Here is a 21,712-nt window from a genome sequence, read left to right as displayed (position 1 = left end):
AACGTCCTGAAAATCTGCACTTATAGCAGCCAGATGACTCCTCTTACAACATACTGGAGATAATTGTGTCTGTATCAGAGTTCACACTTTTTTTTCTTGCCATTCTGGGTTCATGTGTCTCAATCCTACATATGTTTTTTTTTTTTTTTTCATGTGTCTCAATCCTACATATGTTTTTTTTTTTTTTTTTTTTTTTATTTGATGCATCTGTTACAGATTCAGGATTTAAAATACATTTACATTTTAAATATTCAAAAAATTACATTAAAACAAAAACTTAGTCAATATTAAAAAAAAAAAAACAATATAAAAAACAAAAAAAGAATATAAGAAAAAAGTACATTTATACAAAAAAAAAGATTCAATAAAAAAAACAAAAAAATACATAATAAAAAAACAAACACTCAAAAAAACCAAATCCTTAGTACCACTTACTAACGATCCTAGGTATCTGTTTTGTGTGCTGTGTTACGATCCTAGGTATCTGTTTTGTGTGGGTGTTGTTTTGTATATGTGTGCAGGGATTGGCTGTCGTCGGTGGAGTCTGATTGGTGGATCTACTGATTCACCGCCTTTAAAAGGGCGGCACTTACCGAAGATGGGAGCTCATTCTGGCATTGGCTTGTTGGTGTGAAGAGCTCCGGGTTCCTCTCCCGTCGGCAGATCCCAAAATCTTTGGGTTATTGTGTTCGTTTTGTTTATGATGATTTAATTTGGTTCTGTTTTAGGAGCGTAGGGGTGTCCTGCTACTTATTTTTTTTATCTTGTTTGTGATTTGTTTATTTATAGGGAGTTAGGGAAGTTACTGTGTAATTTTGTTTATTCCCTGATTAGGTAATTTATATATATGTTTGGTTATAAGTTTATTTTGTTTATTATTTTGGCCTTGGGGCACCCTGAAGTCATTGCTCCTTAGTTTAATTCTTTTCACTTTAAATAAATTATACTTATGTAACTTAGTGTTGTGTCGTTGGTGATCTGTCGGCTGGGGCTGGTTTCCTGTTATCGTCAACAAAAGCGCTTGCCAAGCCCGTCCTTATAATACGGGACGTAACAAATGGGGGCTCGTCCGATCGTAACGAATTGGGACACGTTATAGTAATAGGTTCGTCCAATGGTATGTATTTCTCTTTTTTTTTTTTGCTGGTGCAGACGTTTTATTGGCAGTTTTATTTTGAGAATCGGGGAAAGGGGTATAGAGAAATGGAATTTAGTATTGAGGCCTTTCGACAAAAAGCCTTCGTGGGAAGGATTAGAATTGTGTCGTAAAGCGGATTTGTATTTGATTGCTGATTATTATGGAATTTCGATAGTAAAATCAGCTCGAAAAAAAAGAGGTGCGGGACGTAATACAAGCTGCTTTAGTTCAACAGGGGGTGTTAACAGCAGTTCAAAATCCTGAAAGTGAGGGTGGGGAGACAGAGGAAAGAACAAGTGGTGAAGAAGAGGGTTCGAGCAGGCATCCAGGTGCTTGTTTTGCGCAGTGGGGTAGGTACGGGAAGATTTAAAACTTGCTATCCAATTGAAACAACTGGATTTGGAAATTAAACGTCAAGAACATACTACCCAACTTTTGCGCTTTAGACAATGTGAATTGGAGACCCAGGCTGGTCGACCGCTTGGTGAGTCTAAACCAATACTACCTGCTGTTGTTCGAACTAGTCGGAGTTTACATGTTTTCTGATTCAACTGTTGCCTATGCCTTCTGCAACTTCACCTGATTTTGATATTAGTATGCAAATCAACCTCGTGCCACCGTTTCGGGAGGCCGAGGTTGATTCATATTTTGGTGCGTTTGAACGCGTTGCCGCTGCTTTGAGCTGGCCGAAAGAAGTCTGGCCGCTTTTGTTGCAATGTCGATTAACTGGAAAAGCTCAGGAAGTCTGTCGAGAGATGTCCCTGAGCCTTATCGCCAAAAATTCCGTTTACATGTGAAAACTGCCAATCAAACGTTCGTGGAGTTTGCGCGAGAGAAGAGCACCTGCTACTATGTTGCGTGACACTGGGACAGCACAGTCTTTTATTTTGGAAAGCTCGTTGCCATTTTCAGAGAAAACGTATTGTGGTTCTGATGTGTTAGTGCAGGGAATTGCAATGCGAGTAGAAAAGATTCCCTTGCATAATATATATATTCGATCTGAGTGGGTTACTGCTTTCGTAAAAGTGGCCGTTCGTGCTCGATTACCTATTAATGGTGTAATTCTGATAGTTGGAAATGACTTGGCTGGGGGAAAAGTTTTTCCTCTCCCTGAAGTCATTCAGAATCCGCTAGATGAAAACATCCGTAGGGTGTAAGCAAGACTGCGGTAGATGTGTCCGTGTTTCCTGCCTGTGTGATTACTCGAGCTCAATCACAAAAATTTCCCACCGTAATTGACTTATCTGACACTTTTCTTGTTGATGAAAACGTGACTGATTCTGGTACATCGTCCACTAGCAGTGGTGCTGAATTTGGTTCCGCTGATTTGTTACTTTCTGTAGATCGGAGGCTGTTGGTTGCCGAGCAAAAACAAGATCAGTCGCGCGAATTTTGCCGAGATTCTGCTGTAAATGCAAAAGAAATTGTGAATAAGTCAACTGGGTATTACTTTAAGGACGGGGTATTAATGCGGAAATGGACACCTTCAGTGTCGGTGGCTAAAACGTTGGACATATTGTACCAGATAGTCGTTCCCAAATGTTTTCGAGAACAGGTGTTAAGTGTGGCGCATGATAATGTGGCTGGCCATTTAGGTGTGGCTAAAACGTTTTATCGAGTTTTGCGTCATTTCTTTTGGCCTAGAATTAAGTCAGATGTTATAAAATATTGCAGATCATGTCATGCTTGTCAAACGGTTGGGAAGCCTAACCAGGTTATCTCCCCAGCACCTTTAAAGCCGATTCCTGCTAACAGAAAAACATCCAATCTTAAAATATTACACAGCAAAATCTCCAGTGTTAATTTAAAACACTCTGAGTGTGGACTCATATAAACACCGAAGTAGTGTTAAAAGTAACACTGAAGCAGTGTTGAAGTTAATGAGATAATTAGGTGATTAATTGAGTGATGATTGACTATTATTGAAGACACCTGATTTTAACAAGCCGAATCACCAACTGAGAAAAATCACAATTTGTGTGTCCCCATTATAGTGGTCAGTGTATGCTTTAGTTGGGATCTTGACCCTTCAGTTATTAACTTTGGGTTTTGTGAGGCTGTGGTAACAGAGTTATAACATACAGACAAGAGGAAATGTGGTCATGTGGTATTTATTATGATTTGGACTAATTGTCATGTAGTGACCTCAATACCTGAGTTGGGTTTTCTTTATTGATTACATAAACTAGGTTAAAAAAAATATATCTTTCATTTTTGTCCTAATCAGACAGATGTTTTTAAAAGTTTACTTCTACATAAATAAAGAGTTCTTTATTTAGACACACAGACATCAAGAAACAGCGTGAGCATCACAACAATGGTGACCATCAAAAAAGCATGTTATAGCCATGTTATTGCCGTTTTTATGTGACTTTTTAGTATGTAGTTTTGTGATGTTAAGAGTTAATCTTTTTATCTGAATTTGCTGTTTGTCACCGTTGTTGAGATTCATATACTGATTCTTGATGTCTGTGTGTGCCTAAAATAATGAATCTTGAAAAAGAAATCAGAACAGTTTGCAAGGGACCCTTACAAAATGTATAGTAAACACAGACTCTTTCACTGTGGGATGAAAGTTGTCAAGGATACATAACTCAGAGAAAAGACTCTGAATGAATTCAGTGATTCAGGTCAAATAATGATTACATTAAAAATAATCATCACCAACCTGATGATTTTCACTCACTTATGTGTCTGTTATAACTCAGTTATAAAAGCCAAGCAAAATTTAATGTTAAAAAGTCAAGGGTCAAGATCCCAACTAAAGCTAATACTGACCACTATAATGGTGACACACAAATTGTGATTTTATTCTTTTGGTGATTCTGCTTGTTAACATCAGGTGTCTTCAATAATAGTCAATCATCACTCAATCAAACACCTAATTATCTCATTAACTTCAACACTGCCTCAGTGTTACTTTTAACACTGCTTCGGTGTTTATATATGAGTCCACACTCAGAGTGTTAAATTAACACTGGGGATATTTTGCTGTGTAGATTGTGTCGGGCCTTTACCGAAAACAAAAGCAGGGCATACTTACTTGCTGACGCTCATGTGCACAGCAACTCGGTATCCTGAGGCGATACCACTTAGTTCTTTGAGAGCTAAAGCTATTGTGAAAGCTCTAATGGGGTTCTTTTCTACTTTTGGGCTTCCGAGAATTGTTCAGACAGACCAGGGAACCAATTTTATGTCTCGGTTGTTTAATCAAATTTTGTCTCAGTTGCACGTTAAACATATCGTTTCCAGTGCCTATCACCCTGAGTCTCAAGGGGCCTTGGAACGATTCCATCAAACATTGAAAACCATGTTACGCACATATTTGTGTTGATTCAGAAAAAGAATGGGATGAAGGTTTGCCGCTGCTGTTGTTTTCTGTACGTGAGACTGTACAGGAGTCTCTGGGGTTAAGTCCCGCAGAGTTAGTTTTTGGGCATACGGTGCGAGGTCCACTTAAGCTGCTCAAAGAGACCTGGTTGTCTGAAACAAAGCCATTGTGCAATCTTTTAGATTATGTTAGCTCGTTTCGAGAACGTCTGCATAAAGCTCGAGATCTGGCTCGGTCAGCTTTATCAAATGCTCAAATAAAGATGAAGTTGTGTTTTGATAAAAAGGCAGTCATTCGTTCCTTTGTGAAGGGAGACAAAGTTCTCGTTTTGTTACCACTGCCTGGCTCTTCATTGCAGGCAAAGTTTTCTGGACCTTATGTTGTGGAGCGAAAGCTCAGTGATACTGACTATATTATCTATATACAGATCAATGAAATTGTTTAAAAATATGCTTATCCACCACGTGGATATTCATTAGGCAATTTCATATTATTTGTTATATATTTTGCTTCAATCTATAACAATGTTTCAGGATTTCTCAGAGGGCAGGCTTCAAATATAACTCGTTTGAAGTATTGTACAATTATATTTTTACATTTTTGAAAGAAATGCTTAACGGTAAAATTTGTGAATAATTTTATAAGAGATTTCAGTATGAGCTAAATACTTAAGTACTGTTTAATCAGAGACTTGCAAGACTTACTCGAGTCGTCTTGTAATGGAGTCATTTTTGCTGTTAGGTACCTGTACCTTTACTCAAGTATGATTATACTCTACACGTCTGGGTATCGGTTCAGTATCGAGGTGTACATGCATTCACACTGCACTCACAAATTGCAAAAAATAATAATATGAGATTAATGTTTTCAATATAAAACTTGGAATATGGAAATATAAAAATGACAGAATAAAATAAAATGATACCTGTAAAAATTGCTAGTATGGACGGGCAAGCCACTGTGTTTATTCATAGAGTGCTTTATTCAACCGATTCATTCAGAACTGAAGTTATATTTTCTAAAGGGTCAGTGAATCACAGGCTTCCTCCAGACATGATGCTTGGATTGAGCTTAAACTGTTCCTTTAAGTTAATAGAATTTAACTTGAAATTTTGACTTTTACCACACAAACATGTTAATTGAAGTTTAATTGAAATATTGACTAACATAACAGAATATTATTTAAATTAATTTAAACCATAAACTTATTCTCCTTATGTGAAATACTTTTAACAAATAATATGAAATTGCCTAATGAATATCCACGTGGTGTATAAGCATATTTTTAACAATTTCATTGATCTGTATATATTGTGGCATCAGGAGAACGGATACAACAATGAAAGGTTTAATCCAAAAACCATCTGGCAGGCTGGTTTAAAGGGATACAACAATGAAAGGTTTAATCCAAACATCAAGATTACATAACAATATATACAACTTTGGTAACATTTTACAATAAGGTTTCAGTTATTAACATTAATTATAAAAATAAACATTACAGTAGCATTTATTAATGTTCGTTAATATTAACATTATTAAAATGTAAAGTTTTATCTGTTAACATTAGTAAAATCAACAACAAATAACAAAAACATTAAAATAACAAACATCAACAACAAATAAAAAATGCAACAGTATATTGTTCATTGATAGCTCTTTTTTGTCAAATGCATTTACTAATGTTAACAAATGAGACATTATTGTGTGAAGTTGATATACTATTTATGACATTGCTGAGATACTCAAAACAAGGGCAATAATAAATTGATTTCTGATACCACTTGTTTGTTTATCAGTGCTTTAGTGTCTCAATAAATGTGCCTGTCCAGAGTAAGCTGATCTCTTTTTTGTATATGCAACCCATTTCTATTTTCACTTTCAGTCGTGCAAGCTGTTTTTGTCACAGTCTGAAATGCATGTATTTCTGCAAAAAATTGTACGGAATGCACCAAATATTACACGTACGATGAAATGACAGAAATAATGTAAATTGAGTTTGCAGTCTCACAGCACTGGTACATAAATAGAAATCACTTTATTCAGTATGTGTGTTACATGTGTATTCTGTTTTAGTTTAGTTTTCTGTTCCCGTTTTGCCTGTCTGTGTTCTCTAGTTAGTTTCCTTGCTTGTTAATTAGTCACCCGCCACCTCTTCTGTTTTTACTTGATTTAATTCTTAATCCACTGTTATAATATCAAAAGTAAAAAAACTGGCAGAACGGTAAATTATTGAACTAATATCATTTTCATTGTCAGAAATTTCAAGCAAAAGAAAAGAAAGCAGCTAAACATGAGGATAAAAACAATTCAATTAAGGTAGAGCTTTGAGTATAAAAGGTAATGAATGTAGGCTCCATGACTTTTTACATATTAAAGGGTTGCTATTATGCTTTTTCACATTTCAACTTTAGTTAGTCTGTAATGTTGCTGTTTGAGCATAAAAAAGATCTGCAAAGTTACAAAGCTCAAAGTCCATTTCTAAAGGAGATATTTTATTTAACAGAAATCACTTTTCAAAAACCTAAAATGAACGACTCGTTTGGACTTACAACGCAATATTTTTCCGGGATTGGTGATATCACAAAGATCGACGAATGGGTATGAGACCTAGTTGAGCTGCACTAGAGAAGACAACGGTGTTATCACAGCTGACCAATCACAGCACGCCCTGGCCCAGCTGACCCAATCACAACACACACTGGCCCAGCTGACCAATCACAGCACACACTGGCCCAGCTGACCAATCACAGCACACACTGGCCCAGCTGACCAATCACAACACACACTGGCCCAGCTGACCAGTTACAACACATTTCGTATTTCAGAAGGCGGGGCCTTAATTTGATACAGTAACTATTCCAGCCATTCATACCAGACTGGGGAGAGATCTGTTGTAATAATGTAAAATATGTGAAAAATAATGTGTTTTTTTGAACAAGAGTTCAATAAATGTCATACAAGTATTTTTCATAATTCAATAAATTAAAAACAAACATAACCCAACATTAAATCATTTAAAATTAAATCATTCAGTGTCTGTTTAAATGTGCAGCAGCTTTTCCCACACAGTCTAATGCTCTTTTCACCTAATTAAAGATTCTCTAATCCAAACTGTTGCATTTCTTAATTATAGTTAATCAAATTAACATCTGACTTCTACTCAGCTAACAGCAAGAAAGAGACAAAAAATGATGAAGAACAGATGAAGAGGAGACGGACACAATAACAAGTATTGAAGAATATTAAAATCCAACAGGAAAAAGACATAACAGTTGCTTTTTGTATTTGTAGGAAATAAAGATGACCAAATAAATCTAACAGCTGTGGTGATGGTGACGGCATATTTCTCCATACGCTTCCATTCCATACAGTATTCAGCTTCATTTTCCATGGGTTTGTGCTCAGACAACTACACAAATATTATGTGTTAAAAAGTTAATTTGCCCATGTAATCTTAAGGAATAGAGAGATACAACCAACGATCAGATGATAAGAGCAGGTCATTTGTAACTCTAAGGAGAGCAGCTCTCAGTACTATGATACGGTCTAAATCCTGATTGGAAATCCTCACAGATGCCATTTTTTCTCTAAGAAGGATATAATTTTGAGGACACTACCTTTTCTAGTATCTTGGACCAGCCAGTTTGAAGGGAGATCGGTCTATAATTAACTAGTTCTTTGGGGTCAAGTTGTGGTTTTTTGATGAGAGGCTTAATAACAGCCAGTTTGAAGGTTTGGGGACATACCCTAATGACAATGAGGAATTAATAATAGTCAGAAGAGGATCTATGACTTCTGGAAGCACCTCTTTTACCTTGGGCCAAAGCGGGCCAGCTGGGGCTAGAGGAGTGGTTATGAACAGAGGCGGAGTTTCTCTGCGTCTGGAGAGCGTCAGCGCCGCGGATTCATTTCATAAAGCTACAGCTATAACGCCAGCATTAAAACACTTTTTAAAATAAGTTGAGCTCAAAAACTCACTTTCAGTCAGCAGCGAGTGTTTGAAATAACTTGATCCGATGTGGATTATAATCAATATACGAGGCAGAAATATTTATAAGCGATGCAAAAGACTGTGCATGCTAAACATTAACGTTACCATAGTAAACATGGTAAATATGACGCTTGAAGAAATCAGATGTCAGCTTCTTATACTCTATCACAATCGTGTATTTATTTAGTAACTTATATTATCTGTAATAAGTCTCGTCTCAAGAGTTTAGCTCCATGTAGCCTATGCCATTAAAATATAATAATGTTTTTTTCATGAGCTTTTATAAAAATATAGAAATTATCATTCTTTCTAAATGTGATATATAGGCTACTGTGGCTACAAATAGCCTAAACAGAAACAGACTCGACTGAATAGCAGGCTATGTTCATAACGCTTTACTTCTGTGTGACTAATTAATTACTTTTGGATTTAAATCTTTAACAAAGCATGCAAACAAAAGGCTGCTGTTATCATGTTCGTTTTGTGATCGCGCTAGTTCCAGTGACTTATTTCTTATTAGTTTTCTGATAACTTCTCTTTGTTGGTAAAATTATGGGGTTGCGTGACGTTGTTCCTGAGAGGCGTGTAAAGGGCGGGTTTTAGTGAAACGCAGCGCTATTTTGGCCTGGTGCTACAGGTCCGGGACTATTAGCCACGCCCCGCACGTTTAAAGCACTGGCTCGCACTGGCCCGACAGTGGAAAAGTGGCTATTGAATAACCAAGAGTGCTTAGAACAGCATCAACAAGGGGTACACAACTGGTCGAATGGTGTGACTATAATGCCCTCAGTATTAACTTAAAAAACTGAGGAGATAGTATTAGGGCCTGTTGCTGATGTTGTTATACATGAAGAGAACATCAAACAAGTAGAAGCATGTAGGTACTTAGGAGTATGGATAGACAAAACATTATCATGGAGAGATCATATAGATGGTATCTGTAAAAAAAAAAAAATCAATGCAAAGAATCTACTTTCTCTGTAGATTGAGGTCATTTGGAGCAAGACAGCAGATTCTTTTATTGTTTTTTTTTTATGTGATTGTAGGATAGAGATTCTACAGAAAAGCGAAGCTACACAGAGCTACAATCACAAACCAGCAGTACAGCAGACAAGAAGCAGGAATAACACTGTCCAACAGCCTACAAGATAATCTACAGGATTCAGTATAAGAGGACAAGCTGTTTTTGTCACTTTCACAGTGTCTGCGTGATGAAATATGTGCACTGAATGAATGTACCTGCACTGCAGAAAATGCTTTTCTTACATTGTATTTATATTTTGTTATTTCCAGTCAAAATATCTAAAGATTTTTAAATCAAGATGCATTTTCTACATAAGAAAAATTACAATTTACTCATTCTTCAAATTAACTTCCAACATTTTAAGAAATATCTTCCAATTTCCAATTAAATTTTTTTTTTTTACAATTTCACTATTTTAAAGTTAAATTCACTTAATTTAGATTTCAAAATACTCGCTAAGAAAAGCATTTTTTTGCCGTGTGAATGAATGAGGTATTTAAACATCACTTATGTTTTAAAAGTGTTTTTTTAAGAATTAAGGGATAAGTTTTCAAGAAATGTCAGTTTTAGGCTTACAGTCAGGTTTAGATGCTTCTACACCCTTGTTATTCATCATTTCTCTCTGATTTTAGAAATAAATCATGGGTAGGGTTAGGTTTAGGTGTAGGAACTATATTTTTAGGGGTTAGGTATATATTTATGGACAGTGATGTTGATCCAGAAACATGTCTTACTTATTATTTTGTGTGCTAAACAAACAAACAAATACTAAAATCATCAACTTTTTATTTTTGAACTGCCAACACTGGCTCAGCCAATGGCATGAGGTGTGGCAGGGCTATCTGTTTGTTTGACCAATGGACCTGTTTAGGAAACCTGTATGGAAACAGTCGTTAATTTACTCATTAATTTACTCGTTAATTTACTCATTCCAATTGTTGTGGCTCAGAAAAAAATACAGGTAAGTTTTAAGATAAATTTGGATATTACTTGGGGAAGACAACTGTAAATACTGTTGCATACTATAAACTATCTTGAGTTAATCATGCAAGGTGATTTACTAAGGTTTGTTGTAGTCGGTCCCCGTGGTTCAGATTATATACACTCACAGTGAAGTTCATTTTCATTCTTTGCTTGTAAGTAAAAGAAGTTGGAAACATATTTGCAGTGATCAACTGCCGGCGAAACGCTGTCGCACCGCCCTCGATTCACATTTACAATTAAACACAATGTTTAGAATGCATGTGAAAGACTGGAGATTTTGTTTATTGATACAATTGCACTAAAATAAAAGCATACATGAGGGTTGAAGCAAAACTCTGCAGGGCTGCGGTTCTCCAGGACCGATGTTCGCCACCCCTGATATAGCTGATCAAATTCTGTATTATATACTCACTCCTGTTACTGTAACTCAGTCCCGTTACTCTTTATATGAGTAACAGGACTGAAAATAACAGGACTGAGATTTTGTGATAAAATGAGCTAATATATGAGAATACTCAGCAAATTATAGTGATTTTCCAAAGATTAGTATTTTTAAAATAAACAAACAACATCTAAGCAATTCAGGTAACAGAACAGTATGTTAAGATTGACACTCCCAGTCATCATTACAATATCATCAAATATACAGAAGTGAAAATGAGGCCACATGTTTTAGATCCAGATGTTGCAATATCATGTTGAAAATGCGTATTGTGGAATTCTCCCAGGATAACAGGACTGAATGAAAACCTGGGCACACAACTAAACTGTGCATTTTATCTAAAATATTATCGATTTATTTTGTAACAAATGTATTTAAATATCAGATGGGATATGGAGGTACACAGAAATGTAAAGACTTCTGAAGGATTTTAAACATTATATTTCATATTAAATTGTAGAATAAGAGACTGGGAACATGTAACAAATGATATTTTTAGGTAGTTTTTATAATTTACTAAAATGATATATTATAAATTTGCAGTTAGATTAATGTACGGCATACTTTGCCTAATAAAAAAAATATTTTATAGGTAATGAGTAGAAAATAGAAAGGTGAATAAGTGAATAGAAAGCAGCAACAAATGATCGTTACAGAAATACTACAGTATGTGTCACAATCTACATATCTCTCCCTCTCTGCACTTGTTTATCAGAAACATAGGAGGTAGTTCAGCCTTGTGTATAAAGCTACGATTATATGAAAGTTCATTAATACATGTTCCCACAATTTCCTCGGCTTTCTCTACTGTATCAGATACACTTTCTTTCTTCAGAATCACTTTGTTTTCTTTTCAGTAGATCATCTGCTATTTGCACAATCTGTGTGAGAGCCCTCAGGATCAGTACATCTACATCCTTCTGAGTATCGATCTCCTCATGGTAGTTCTTCACAGGGAAGATGTGGCTCATAGGGACACCAACCGAATTAGAGCACTCCTGCATCTGGAGAATGAAAAACACCGGCTGAATATTATTGGGGGCTGTAATACATAAAAAAGAATATGCTCTAAAACATATGTGTGTTTGTGAAATGTTATAAATCTATTTGTGTGTCAGTGGAAAGAACCGCTTCATTTATTAAAACTCTGTCGTCAGTTTTTTGGTCTAGCCATATTAATTATTTGCAGCAAACAATTTAAAAAGTCATTTATTATAATTGTAATTATTCTTGTTATTATGTTGTAAAGCCCTAGTCCAGGGGTCTCCGGACTCGTCCTGCAGAGTTCAGCTCTACCTGAAGCAGCTCATCAAGCTCTTTCTATACAAACTAGACACTACAGACAGGTGTGTTGAGGCTAAACTCTGCAGGACGAGTCTGGAGACCCTTGTTCTTAAACAAAACTGCAAACAAAAGCCAGAGGACTGACACCACAGAGAACAGAGAGGAACGATAATTACCTTCTCTTTTATCTTCTTGCTAGTGTAGATTTTTCTTAGATTGTCTCGTACTAGTGGGCATGCTTCATCAACCTTTGTCATGATGATTGCCTGAGGAATTTCTGTTGAATGTCAACATAAGTTTAAATATTTATTCATTGTGCAATGTTGCTTGAAGTCTTTATACATTATACGTCATTTCGATAGATTTGTGTAGCATGAAGAAACTTTCAAAAACTTTGAATGATCCAAATAAACTATTGGACCCATTGTTTAGATATATTTTATGTTTTTATCATGTGGAGATTTTAACAGACTATTTTTATGTTTTGCTGTTTTACTCACCCAGACTGCTGGCCTTCTCTCTAATATATCTTATCTTTTTGAAGACTTCTTCCTTCATCATCGATACCTTGTCAGCTGCGATGACGTAGACCAGACAGTATGTCAGATCCTCAGGCCTTGTTTCACTTCTGTAGTCCACATTTTTATCAGAAACAGCTGGATTGAACTTCATATGAAGGATAAAAGAGGAAAGACACTCTTTTATAATTCTGCAGTGTCAATGCATTGTTTGAATAACATTTAAATAATTTCACAAAACCACTTTTAATCAGAGTAAATGAACGGAGAAAAGTTTCCTCCTCATATTGTGTCCTTCCTTAAGGAGACCCTCAAGGGATTTGGCAATGTCTTCTGGATGAGCTCCCTGTGATTCCTCGGATTCAAAGCCCATGATGTCATTGAAGACAAAAGGCAGAACTGATTGTCCATTTCTTATGTAATAAGTTCTGTACTGTAGAAAAATACAGCAGTAAAACAATAAAATAAACAATTTCAAATATATTTAATTATGACACATAAAAAAGCAACCAGCACATAAAACAAACACATTAAGAAATGCAACACACCAAATGTATCCTAATTAATAAACCCACAAATCAAAATTTAAGAAATGCAACACACGTAATGTATCCTGGGTAATGATCCTACAAAGTTAATGTATTAAATGTCATTATAAAACAGTTTTGTTCTGCAAAACCTGGTTGCTTGAGCCACATTTCAAGAGTTCAACAGCATAGACTTGTCCCTGTGTGCATCACAGCGCTTGTCTGAGGTTGTGCTCTCAAACATCAGTCACTCAGGGATTTGTTCAGCGGCTCATTCAACACAGCTGTTATAATGGTGTTATCGTGTCTTTGATCAGAACTAGTGTCGCTGGAGCAAAAACAGCTAAAATAGCTGGCAATAATATATCTGAAACATAAGTTATCCAAAACTAACTTCTTTTATTAATTAAACTGTGACAGCAATATCATTCAGTTGTGTTGCCTCAGTAGCTTCATTTTCAAATGTTTCTTTGTAGAGTGTGTAGCCTGCATAATTTAGTAAACCATTTGATTTGATTTTAAAACTTGGGTTCATATACTTACTGTTTTTGTAAAACTTCTGCCAAACCCAGAGTCAGCAAGGGCTTCTGTTGTGATTCTTCCTTGAAAAACACTATTGATTGAGTTGATGAAGCTGGACTTTCCTGCTCCAACTTCTCCAACAACCAAGATCCTGATGTACTTAACATTTGAGTCGCCCAGCTTAAGTTCCCTGAGGTTTTCCTCCAAAAGTTCTTTCTTTCTGTTGAAAAAGGGGCCTATTGTTTTTACAAAGCAATGTTGAAGCTACACATTTTGCTTGTACAAATAGGTCATCATTTTTCTTTTTTAAAGAAGAATTATTTTCCACTTACTCCCAGGGTGTATCCCTCCATTCTTTATCAAATTCTGTAATAGAGATAATAGAACAGAAATAATTTATGATTATAAAATGGAAAATCCGTTCAGTATTCACTCAAAACCAAAATCAAAGAAATATTTTAAATGTGTCTTCCTTCAACAATATAGTCTTAGATTAGATATTTACCATCCTTAGACTTGTGTTTGTGTTGTACATATTTGAACAGAGAACAAATTTAAAATGTACTTAAAGCTCATGTTTAAATATGAAACTACTGCTTATTTTCCGATGTATTTATGTATTGGAAAAGCAAAGTCCAGTGTCTTACAAGTGATAACCTTGTCATTTTATTGTCATTAGCAATAGAAAATCACACATTTGTTGTTTCACATGTCCAGCCTCAACTCTTACAAAATGATATCTTATCACAGCTAGCATGTATGTAACGATAATACAACCCTTCTAAAATTATACTTGCCTTGTGAGGGTGGTTTAGATCCTGATCCTCCCATCGTGATTTTACTTATAAATTTTGAAAATAAAACCCTACACACTAAATTAAAAACAAAGATGACTTCAGTTAAATACAGAGTAATAACAAGACAGATAGAATTGCTATTTAGTCTTCTTCTCTAGTGTTTTTTGGGATGTGCAAGCATCTTTCATTCCAGCCAATATTTATACCTCCAGGTCTTACTTTCACTTTTACCTTTTCAATGTTTTTATGACTAATCTACTCTGTGTCATGCTATTACACAATAAAAACACATAGATACTCCAAACAGATTCTGTTTTAAAGGACAAATTGTAAAGTATTTAATGGATTGAAATGAAAAGAATTATATAGCAAGGTAAGGCAAATGGTTCAAATGTGATAATTAAGATTTTAAAAAATACACATTGCACATATTTTGACCTTTCTATGAAAAGGTATGTTTTGTTCACATCAAATAACCATAAGAAATGTATTTCTGTAACAAAATGTATTTTTCTCCTTGTCATCATCTCAGACATCTGAATTTGTCCCATATGCCAATTCTCATGTGCCTTCAGTTCTCTTTTAAATAGAACAAACAAAATCATTCATATTTCCTGCCACAAAATAACAAACAACAATAATTTTTAAAACAAAAATAAATAAAATCTGGCCAGTAATTCAGAATTAACATTAATTTGTTACATAAATTTAACTAAAATGTTTTAATCGCTAGCCTAGCTTTCCTCTGCAGAGCTGATAGCATGAATAAATATTTCCATTAGGTCAACCCTTCCATTCCTTCAGTCAAATCTATTCTTTTAAACACCCATGATTCCAGTAAAACAGTCTAATGGTGGGCAGGCAGGGAGAGATTGATTAACTGCAATGATTTCATGTAAATGGAAAGTGAAAGCCCCAACACTGCTACTAAGCCTACACCAAACAGACAGGCAAACTTGATTAGACTGCTGTGGATTTTAACCCTGTGACAGATGTATATTAATGATATGTAAATAAAATTAATTATAGCATAAATATCCTAAAAACCTTTGTATGTGGTTTCTTCTCATTCTCCTTCAGTTTGAATTTACTCATTTCCAGTAAATGTAAAGTGAAAGGAGAGCTGATAGAGTGTAAACCAGTGAACAAACAGTGCAGATAAAAAGATTTTTAGTGCAAAAAAAGCTTATTTATTTAGTCTGATTAAAGTGACAAAAGGGCTCAAGAGCAGTTCTTTTATTTAACTGACTGATAAGGTGGTAGAATGACGTCAGTTCCATCGTGAATGAGGTAGTGAGCAGACCAATGCTGCACAAAGTGACTGGTGCATGTCATCGTATGTTAGTTGGGGAGGGGGGTGAAGGACCTGGGGATGAGGGATCTGTGTGTGTGTGAGGGGGGGGGTTCATAGTTCAGTGGTGCCTGGGGCAGAAGAGGGACGGGGGGCATGTTCGGGAGCGAGTTCAGCTTCCTGACAGCCTGATGGATGAAACTGCCCTTCAGTCTGCTGGTCCTGGCCTGGAGACTCCGCAGTCTCCTCCCTGATGGCAGCAGACTGAAGAAGCTGTGTGACGGGTGAGTGGGATCACCTGCAATGCAGAGGGCTTTGCGAGTGAGACGGATTCCGTAAATTTCCTGGAGGGAGGGGAGAGAGACACCAATGATCTTCTCAGCTGCTCTCACTATGCGTTGCAGAGTCTTCCGGCAGGATGCGTTGCAGGCGCCATACTACACAGTGATGCAGCTAGTCAGGATGCTCTCGATGGTGCCTTTGTAGAAGGTGTACATGATGGATTTTGGGGCTCTGGCTCTCCTCAGTTTGCGGAGGAAGTAGAGACGCTGCTGTGATTTCTTGGCCAGTGCTGCAGTGTCGTCGGTCCAGGAGAGGTCCCAGGAACTTGGTGTTGCTCACTCTCTCCACAGTCACACCGATGGTCATGCAGGTCCTCAGTCCTGTTGACGTGTGTGTGTGTGTGTGTGTGTGTGTGTGTGTGTGTGTGTGTGTGTGTGTGTGTGTGTGTGTGTGTGTGTGTTCTTGTTTTTCTTTTCTGGTGAGGACTTCAACCTGAATACACACAGACTCATGGGGACTGGTGTCACTGTGGGGACCTAAAATGAGGTCCCTATGGGCAAAGCCACACAGGCTCCTCCCAAACAGGGTTTTTGACACGCCCTATGTGTTTTTTTCTGTCATCATAAGGACCCTTTTCAAGACAAAAATTTGAGTGATTGTGTATCTATGCAACCCAGGTGGCCACGCGTAATATTGCAGTCCCCACGAGTAACATTGTTCTGGAAAAGTGTGTCACTTTCTCAGCACTCTCTAGCGCCAACTATTGGTCAATAATAAAACTTAAATTTAATTTTATATGTTTTCATTATATTATTATACTATTTACTTTTAATTTTATATTACTTTATAAAATAAACAGAAATAGGTAAATTTACTGTTGATGCACCTGGATGAAAATTCTGGATACACTTGAGCCACAAACAGAAAATTTATTTTGACTAAGCAAATTCTTTGTTGTATTACATCATAAGGCATCAAATGATTAGAATATAATAGATCAGATAACAGTGATGCCCTTTATGTTATTTATTGTGTATCTATCTATGTTCAAATAATGATTATTGATGACAATAATAAAGAAATCAAAAAAAGTTTTTCCAACTCCAGGTCTTTCAGTCTCTCTTATGCATGGACTGTTGTTTGGGAGGGGAATCTACATCAATTAATTGTCCATTTAGGTTAAAAATACTTTAATGTGATTTTGTTAATGATAATATATTATTATTATTATTATTCAATTATAATATTATCAAATCATGATCAGTAAATGATAATACAGTTTTTTTTCGCTCTGGAATACCCTTGTGGCTGAGCCTTTCGGCATACATTAAACAGGATTCAAAGAGTTTACTTTCAACAGATCACTAATAAACTTGAAAAACAATATATATGTTAAAAATCATCAGTCCCTGATAATATACAATCTCTGTACCTGAAATTGGCAGCTTCTGTTATTTAAACTCTTCTGGATTATGTTTTTGATATTACACTACATACAGTTGGGATTCACCAGATTGTGGTAATCTGTTTTTGTAATTCCTTGCACAAATGGTGTGGTATTAGATAACTACAGACAGTCTACAAAGCTCTGTGCTCTCTCAGAGCCTTAAAAGTGAACTGCTAAAACTCCCATTTTAATGTAAATGTTTCAGGACTTTATTCTTTTGTAAATGCTAACTGCTAAGCTAAGAGAGCTGCACATTATACCCTCAGCCCATATCTCAGAGTTTATCAGTGGTCTCCCAATACTCCATGGGCTAGTAGTGATGCCACCAGATAACAGAGAGTAAGCGATACTGCTTTAGCATGACCTAATGGAGAGTGCTGATTGTGGGAGAATGGGGCCAGATACAGTACATCTCTCTTTATGATACTAAATGATGTGAACAGTACAAAGGGAGTGAGATAAACAGATCTGGATAAAAAAATGTAAAAATCTGCTGGTCCAGCATCAAGATGTTAGTGCTGCTAGTGAAGTAGAGGGCCGATAATTGGTTGCTAATGCCCCTATCATTGCTCATGCAAGCATGTGATAGAGTATGCCCTGCAGTTCACAGAGTCACACAAGGCGCAGCTAAAGGATATAGTCTAGTCAAGTCAAGTCAAGTCACCTTTATTTATATAGTGCTTTATACAAAACAGATTGTGTCAAAGCAACTGAACAATATTAATTAGGAAAACAGTGTGTCAATAATGCAAATTGACAGTTAAAGGCAGTTCGGTGACTGAATGAATTCATTGATGTCATCATGCAGCTCAGTTCAGTTTATATAGTATCTGTGCAATCATTTGCAATCAAGTCAACGACATCGCTGTAAATTAAGCGTCCCCAACTAAGCAAGCCAGAGGCGACAGCGGCAAGGAACCAAAACTCCATCAGTGACAGAATGGAGAAAAAACCTTGGGAGAAACCAGGCTCATTCGGGGGGCCAGTTCTCCTCTGACCAGATGAAACCAGCAGTTCAATTCCAGGCTGCAGCAAAGTCAGATTGTGCAGAAGAACGTCTCAGGTTACGAATGTAACCATGGTTCCCTGAGTAGGGAACGAGACACTGCGTCCTCTAGGGGTCGCTATGGGGAACACCTCGTCGTGACCCGTGTCTGAAGCATACATTGAAAAAACACCAACGTGTTGCCCGGCGACAGCCTCTGACGTCACTACCGGCGCGACTATAAACAGGCACCAGGATTACACGTCATTCACTTCTTCGTCTGAAGCTTGCGTCCGAAGCATGGCAGGGAGCTAGAGGACGCAGTGTCTCGTTCCCTACTCAGGGAACTATGGTTACATTCGTAACCTGAGACGTTCCCTTTCAAGGGAACTTTGAACTGCGTCCTCTAGGGGTCGCTATGGGGAACAGTATACCCACGCCGCCATGCTGAGGGGAGTGCAGGCCAGAATCATGGTGAACACTAAGTACCAACTCTACCATTTCCATGGGAGTTGCCCCTGTCAGCACCCTGTTTAGATAGGTATCCGAGGATACATAGGTGGAGTGGCGCCCAAGATGAACGGGGCTTTTACCAACTCAAGAAAGGGCACGAAGCAACTGCGCGAAGCCCTCACCATATAGGATTTTAGAAAGAACGCAGAATACTAGCGTGCGAACTTACCACAGTGTGGATTTCAGAAAGTGTGCAAAGACTTCACGTGCACACTTACCATAGCATGGATTTTCAAATACTGTTCTAAGGAAGGGCTCTCGTGGCACTCTGATAGAGCAGCTCATAGATGGAATGGTGCATCTCAAAACAGTATGTTTGAGAATCATCAACTCGATCTGTGGAAATAATGCTGGAGCATTTTGGGAAAAACAGTGAACTCGGTCTAATATGAGAGGAGAACTCCTGAATCCAGAGTAGCGCACTCATAGGCGACCCTTCTTGGAAAAGGGGAGCGCTGCTAAACTACCACGAGAATCGCCCGAATAGCCCCTCATGTTGAGGGAAGCGATGCTTGAAGTGTATAAACGAATACACACTGGCTGAATGGAGCCCAAGGAACCAAGGTCTAATCATCTCAAGAAAGGGAATGGGGGGAGCGCGTAACCCTTACCATACAGGATTTCAGAAAGTGCGCAGAGTCTTGCGTGCACACTTACCAATACGTGGATTTTTAGAAAGTGTGCAAAGTGTTCACGTGTACACTGACCACCATGTGTTTTTCAGAAAGTACACAGAGCTTAGCGTGTGTACCTAAAGGTTCCTAACCATCGCAGAGGCGCTGAACCGCACGGGAGAGGCAAGCTCAAATTTTACAAACCTCTAGCGAGGGGAGCATCACCTGAGGCAGCATATACAAGAAGACTTCTGTTACTGCCACCTTTACTTCCCGCTCATAGAACCAGCCAAAAACATTATACTTCCAGCATAGGAGACTGTTATGCGTTAGAGGTTTCCACCTTACCTCGATCAGGTGGAGAGCTGGTGGTTACAGGGGAATTAGGAAGGGGAGGATAAAAGCAGAAGTTAAAAAATCCCTAAAGGGAACGAGTAGATACCTCAGTATCACTCTGACTCAGACGAGAACACTGTCTTGTCTGGATCACATCCCTTAGGTTCTGCTTACCCCCTTGTGACCCACAATTCCTCTTAACCCTGCCCGCAGGTGGGGGAGGAGCGTGAGTCGCGACACTAGCCTTCTGTGCCCGTCTTTGATCCTCAAATCGAGACAGGCCAGGACCCCTATGTTGTTTGGGCTCAGACCTGGACCTTCGTGGAACGAAGGATCTGAAAGCAGCGGAGTGCGCCTTTGTCTCCCCGAACTTCTCGATCACCGTCTTAACGGAAATACCAAAAAGTTCAGAAGGCGAAACCTGAGCACTGAGAAGAAAGCCTTTTCTTTCTTCCCGATGTCTGCCAGGTTCATCCACAGAAGTCTCTCCTCCACCACCAAGGCTGCCATAGTCCTGCACTTGGCAGAGGCGGCCTGCTTGGTAGCCCGGAGAGAGGCCTGTGGTGCGGCGCAGCTCGGCTACCTGATCAGGAAAAAGGCCTTCACCTCTATCGAGGTCTCTTAGCAGATCAGTCTGATATGCTTGAAGCACCACCATCGTGTGTAATAAAGCCACAGCCTGACCTGCTGCTGCGTATGCCTTGCCATTTAAGCGAGGTGTATTTCTTGAAGGGGCTTAGATGGCAAGGAGGGAGATTAAGAGAGGATGTCTCCCCTGCAGAATGAAAGCTCTTTCTACAGGGGGCATCCTCTCATAGCCGTTTTTGCGCATCGCCTCGATCAGTGGCGATGTGGCGACTTATGCCGAAACCGATGAATTGCGAGAAGAAAACGGCCTCTTTCATTTCCTTTCGATCTCTGTATGGAGATCAGGCAGAAATGTAAGGCTCACCTGAGCTGGAGGGCTATCGTCGGAAAGATAACGCTCATCGAGGCGCGATCCATAAACTCCAACAGCTCTACATACGCAGGGCAGGAGAATTGAGAAGGCTCAGCCTCAGCTTCTTCACCATCCTCAAATATCTCCTGCTTTTCCTGGGTAAAAACCCCCAGCAGAGCACTAACCTCAGTATCAGAAAGTGTTAAAGATATAACATCCTCCTCCCGAGGCTCTCTCTCGTCCGCCGCCATTATGAGCGCGAAAGGGAAAGTCCCTCTTTAAACCACTCAGACAGATCCACCTGAAATTCTAACGAGCTCATTCTCCTCCATGCCTCACCAGCGGCAGGTCCTGAACCGCGGGAAGCAAATGGCTGGCTTTTTTTTTTCCTCGGAAAGAGAGACGAACGAGAGCGGAGCTTTTTCCTTGAAAAAACGCTCGCAATACACACAGATTGCCTCCTCAAAGACATCGCGTGCATGCTCTTTACCCAAACAAATGACGTAAAGATCGCGTGTGTCATCGGGTGTCAAATAACGCCGACACGGATGCACACATTGTCTAAACACTTGCTAGTAGTCGCCATGATAGACAGAGAAAGAGCGCTCTTACCGGTTCTTTCAGATGCACGCTTCAAACAAAACAGTCAGTTTTGAAGACGAAGAAGAGAATGACGTGTTATCCCGGTGCCTGTTTATAGTCGCACCAGTAGTGACGTCAGAGGCTGTCGCCGGCCAACTCGT

General features: G+C 38.2%; 1 protein-coding gene across 2 annotated transcripts; it reads right to left on the bottom strand.

Moving 5' to 3' along the window:
- Positions 1–10,734: 10,734 nt before the first annotated feature.
- Positions 10,735–14,781, bottom strand: LOC109092091 (interferon-induced protein 44-like). 2 transcript variants are annotated; one of them, XM_042777315.1, is made up of 7 exons: positions 14,562–14,778; positions 14,097–14,130; positions 13,786–13,984; positions 13,002–13,148; positions 12,698–12,863; positions 12,374–12,474; positions 10,735–11,917 (listed from the first exon to the last, which is right to left on the bottom strand). In XM_042777315.1, exons 1-7 carry the CDS (start codon positions 14,593–14,595, stop codon positions 11,726–11,728), a joined length of 873 nt encoding a protein of 290 aa, XP_042633249.1. In that variant the 5' UTR covers positions 14,596–14,778; the 3' UTR covers positions 10,735–11,725. The 2 variants fall into 2 exon arrangements, with proteins under 2 accessions (XP_042633249.1, XP_042633250.1); XM_042777316.1 differs by lacking the exon at positions 13,002–13,148 and having other exon boundaries at positions 14,562–14,781.
- Positions 14,782–21,712: the final 6,931 nt, after the last annotated feature.

The sequence above is a fragment of the Cyprinus carpio genome, chromosome A20, assembly GCF_018340385.1.
Source record: "Cyprinus carpio isolate SPL01 chromosome A20, ASM1834038v1, whole genome shotgun sequence".
Taxonomy (NCBI): Eukaryota; Metazoa; Chordata; class Actinopteri; order Cypriniformes; family Cyprinidae; genus Cyprinus; species Cyprinus carpio.
This window is presented reverse-complemented; position numbering and strand designations above follow the sequence as displayed.

Coding starts and splice junctions, on each gene's coding strand:
- LOC109092091 (XM_042777315.1), bottom strand. CDS start 14,595: ATGGGAGGATCAGGATCTAAACCACCCTCACAAG. Junction 12,864..13,001: donor TCCTTAAGGAAGGACACAAT/ATGAGGAGGAAA, acceptor CTTCATATGAAG/TTCAATCCAGCTGTTTCTGA. Junction 11,918..12,373: donor GCAAGAAGATAAAAGAGAAG/GTAATTATCGTT, acceptor TTCATTCTCCAG/ATGCAGGAGTGCTCTAATTC.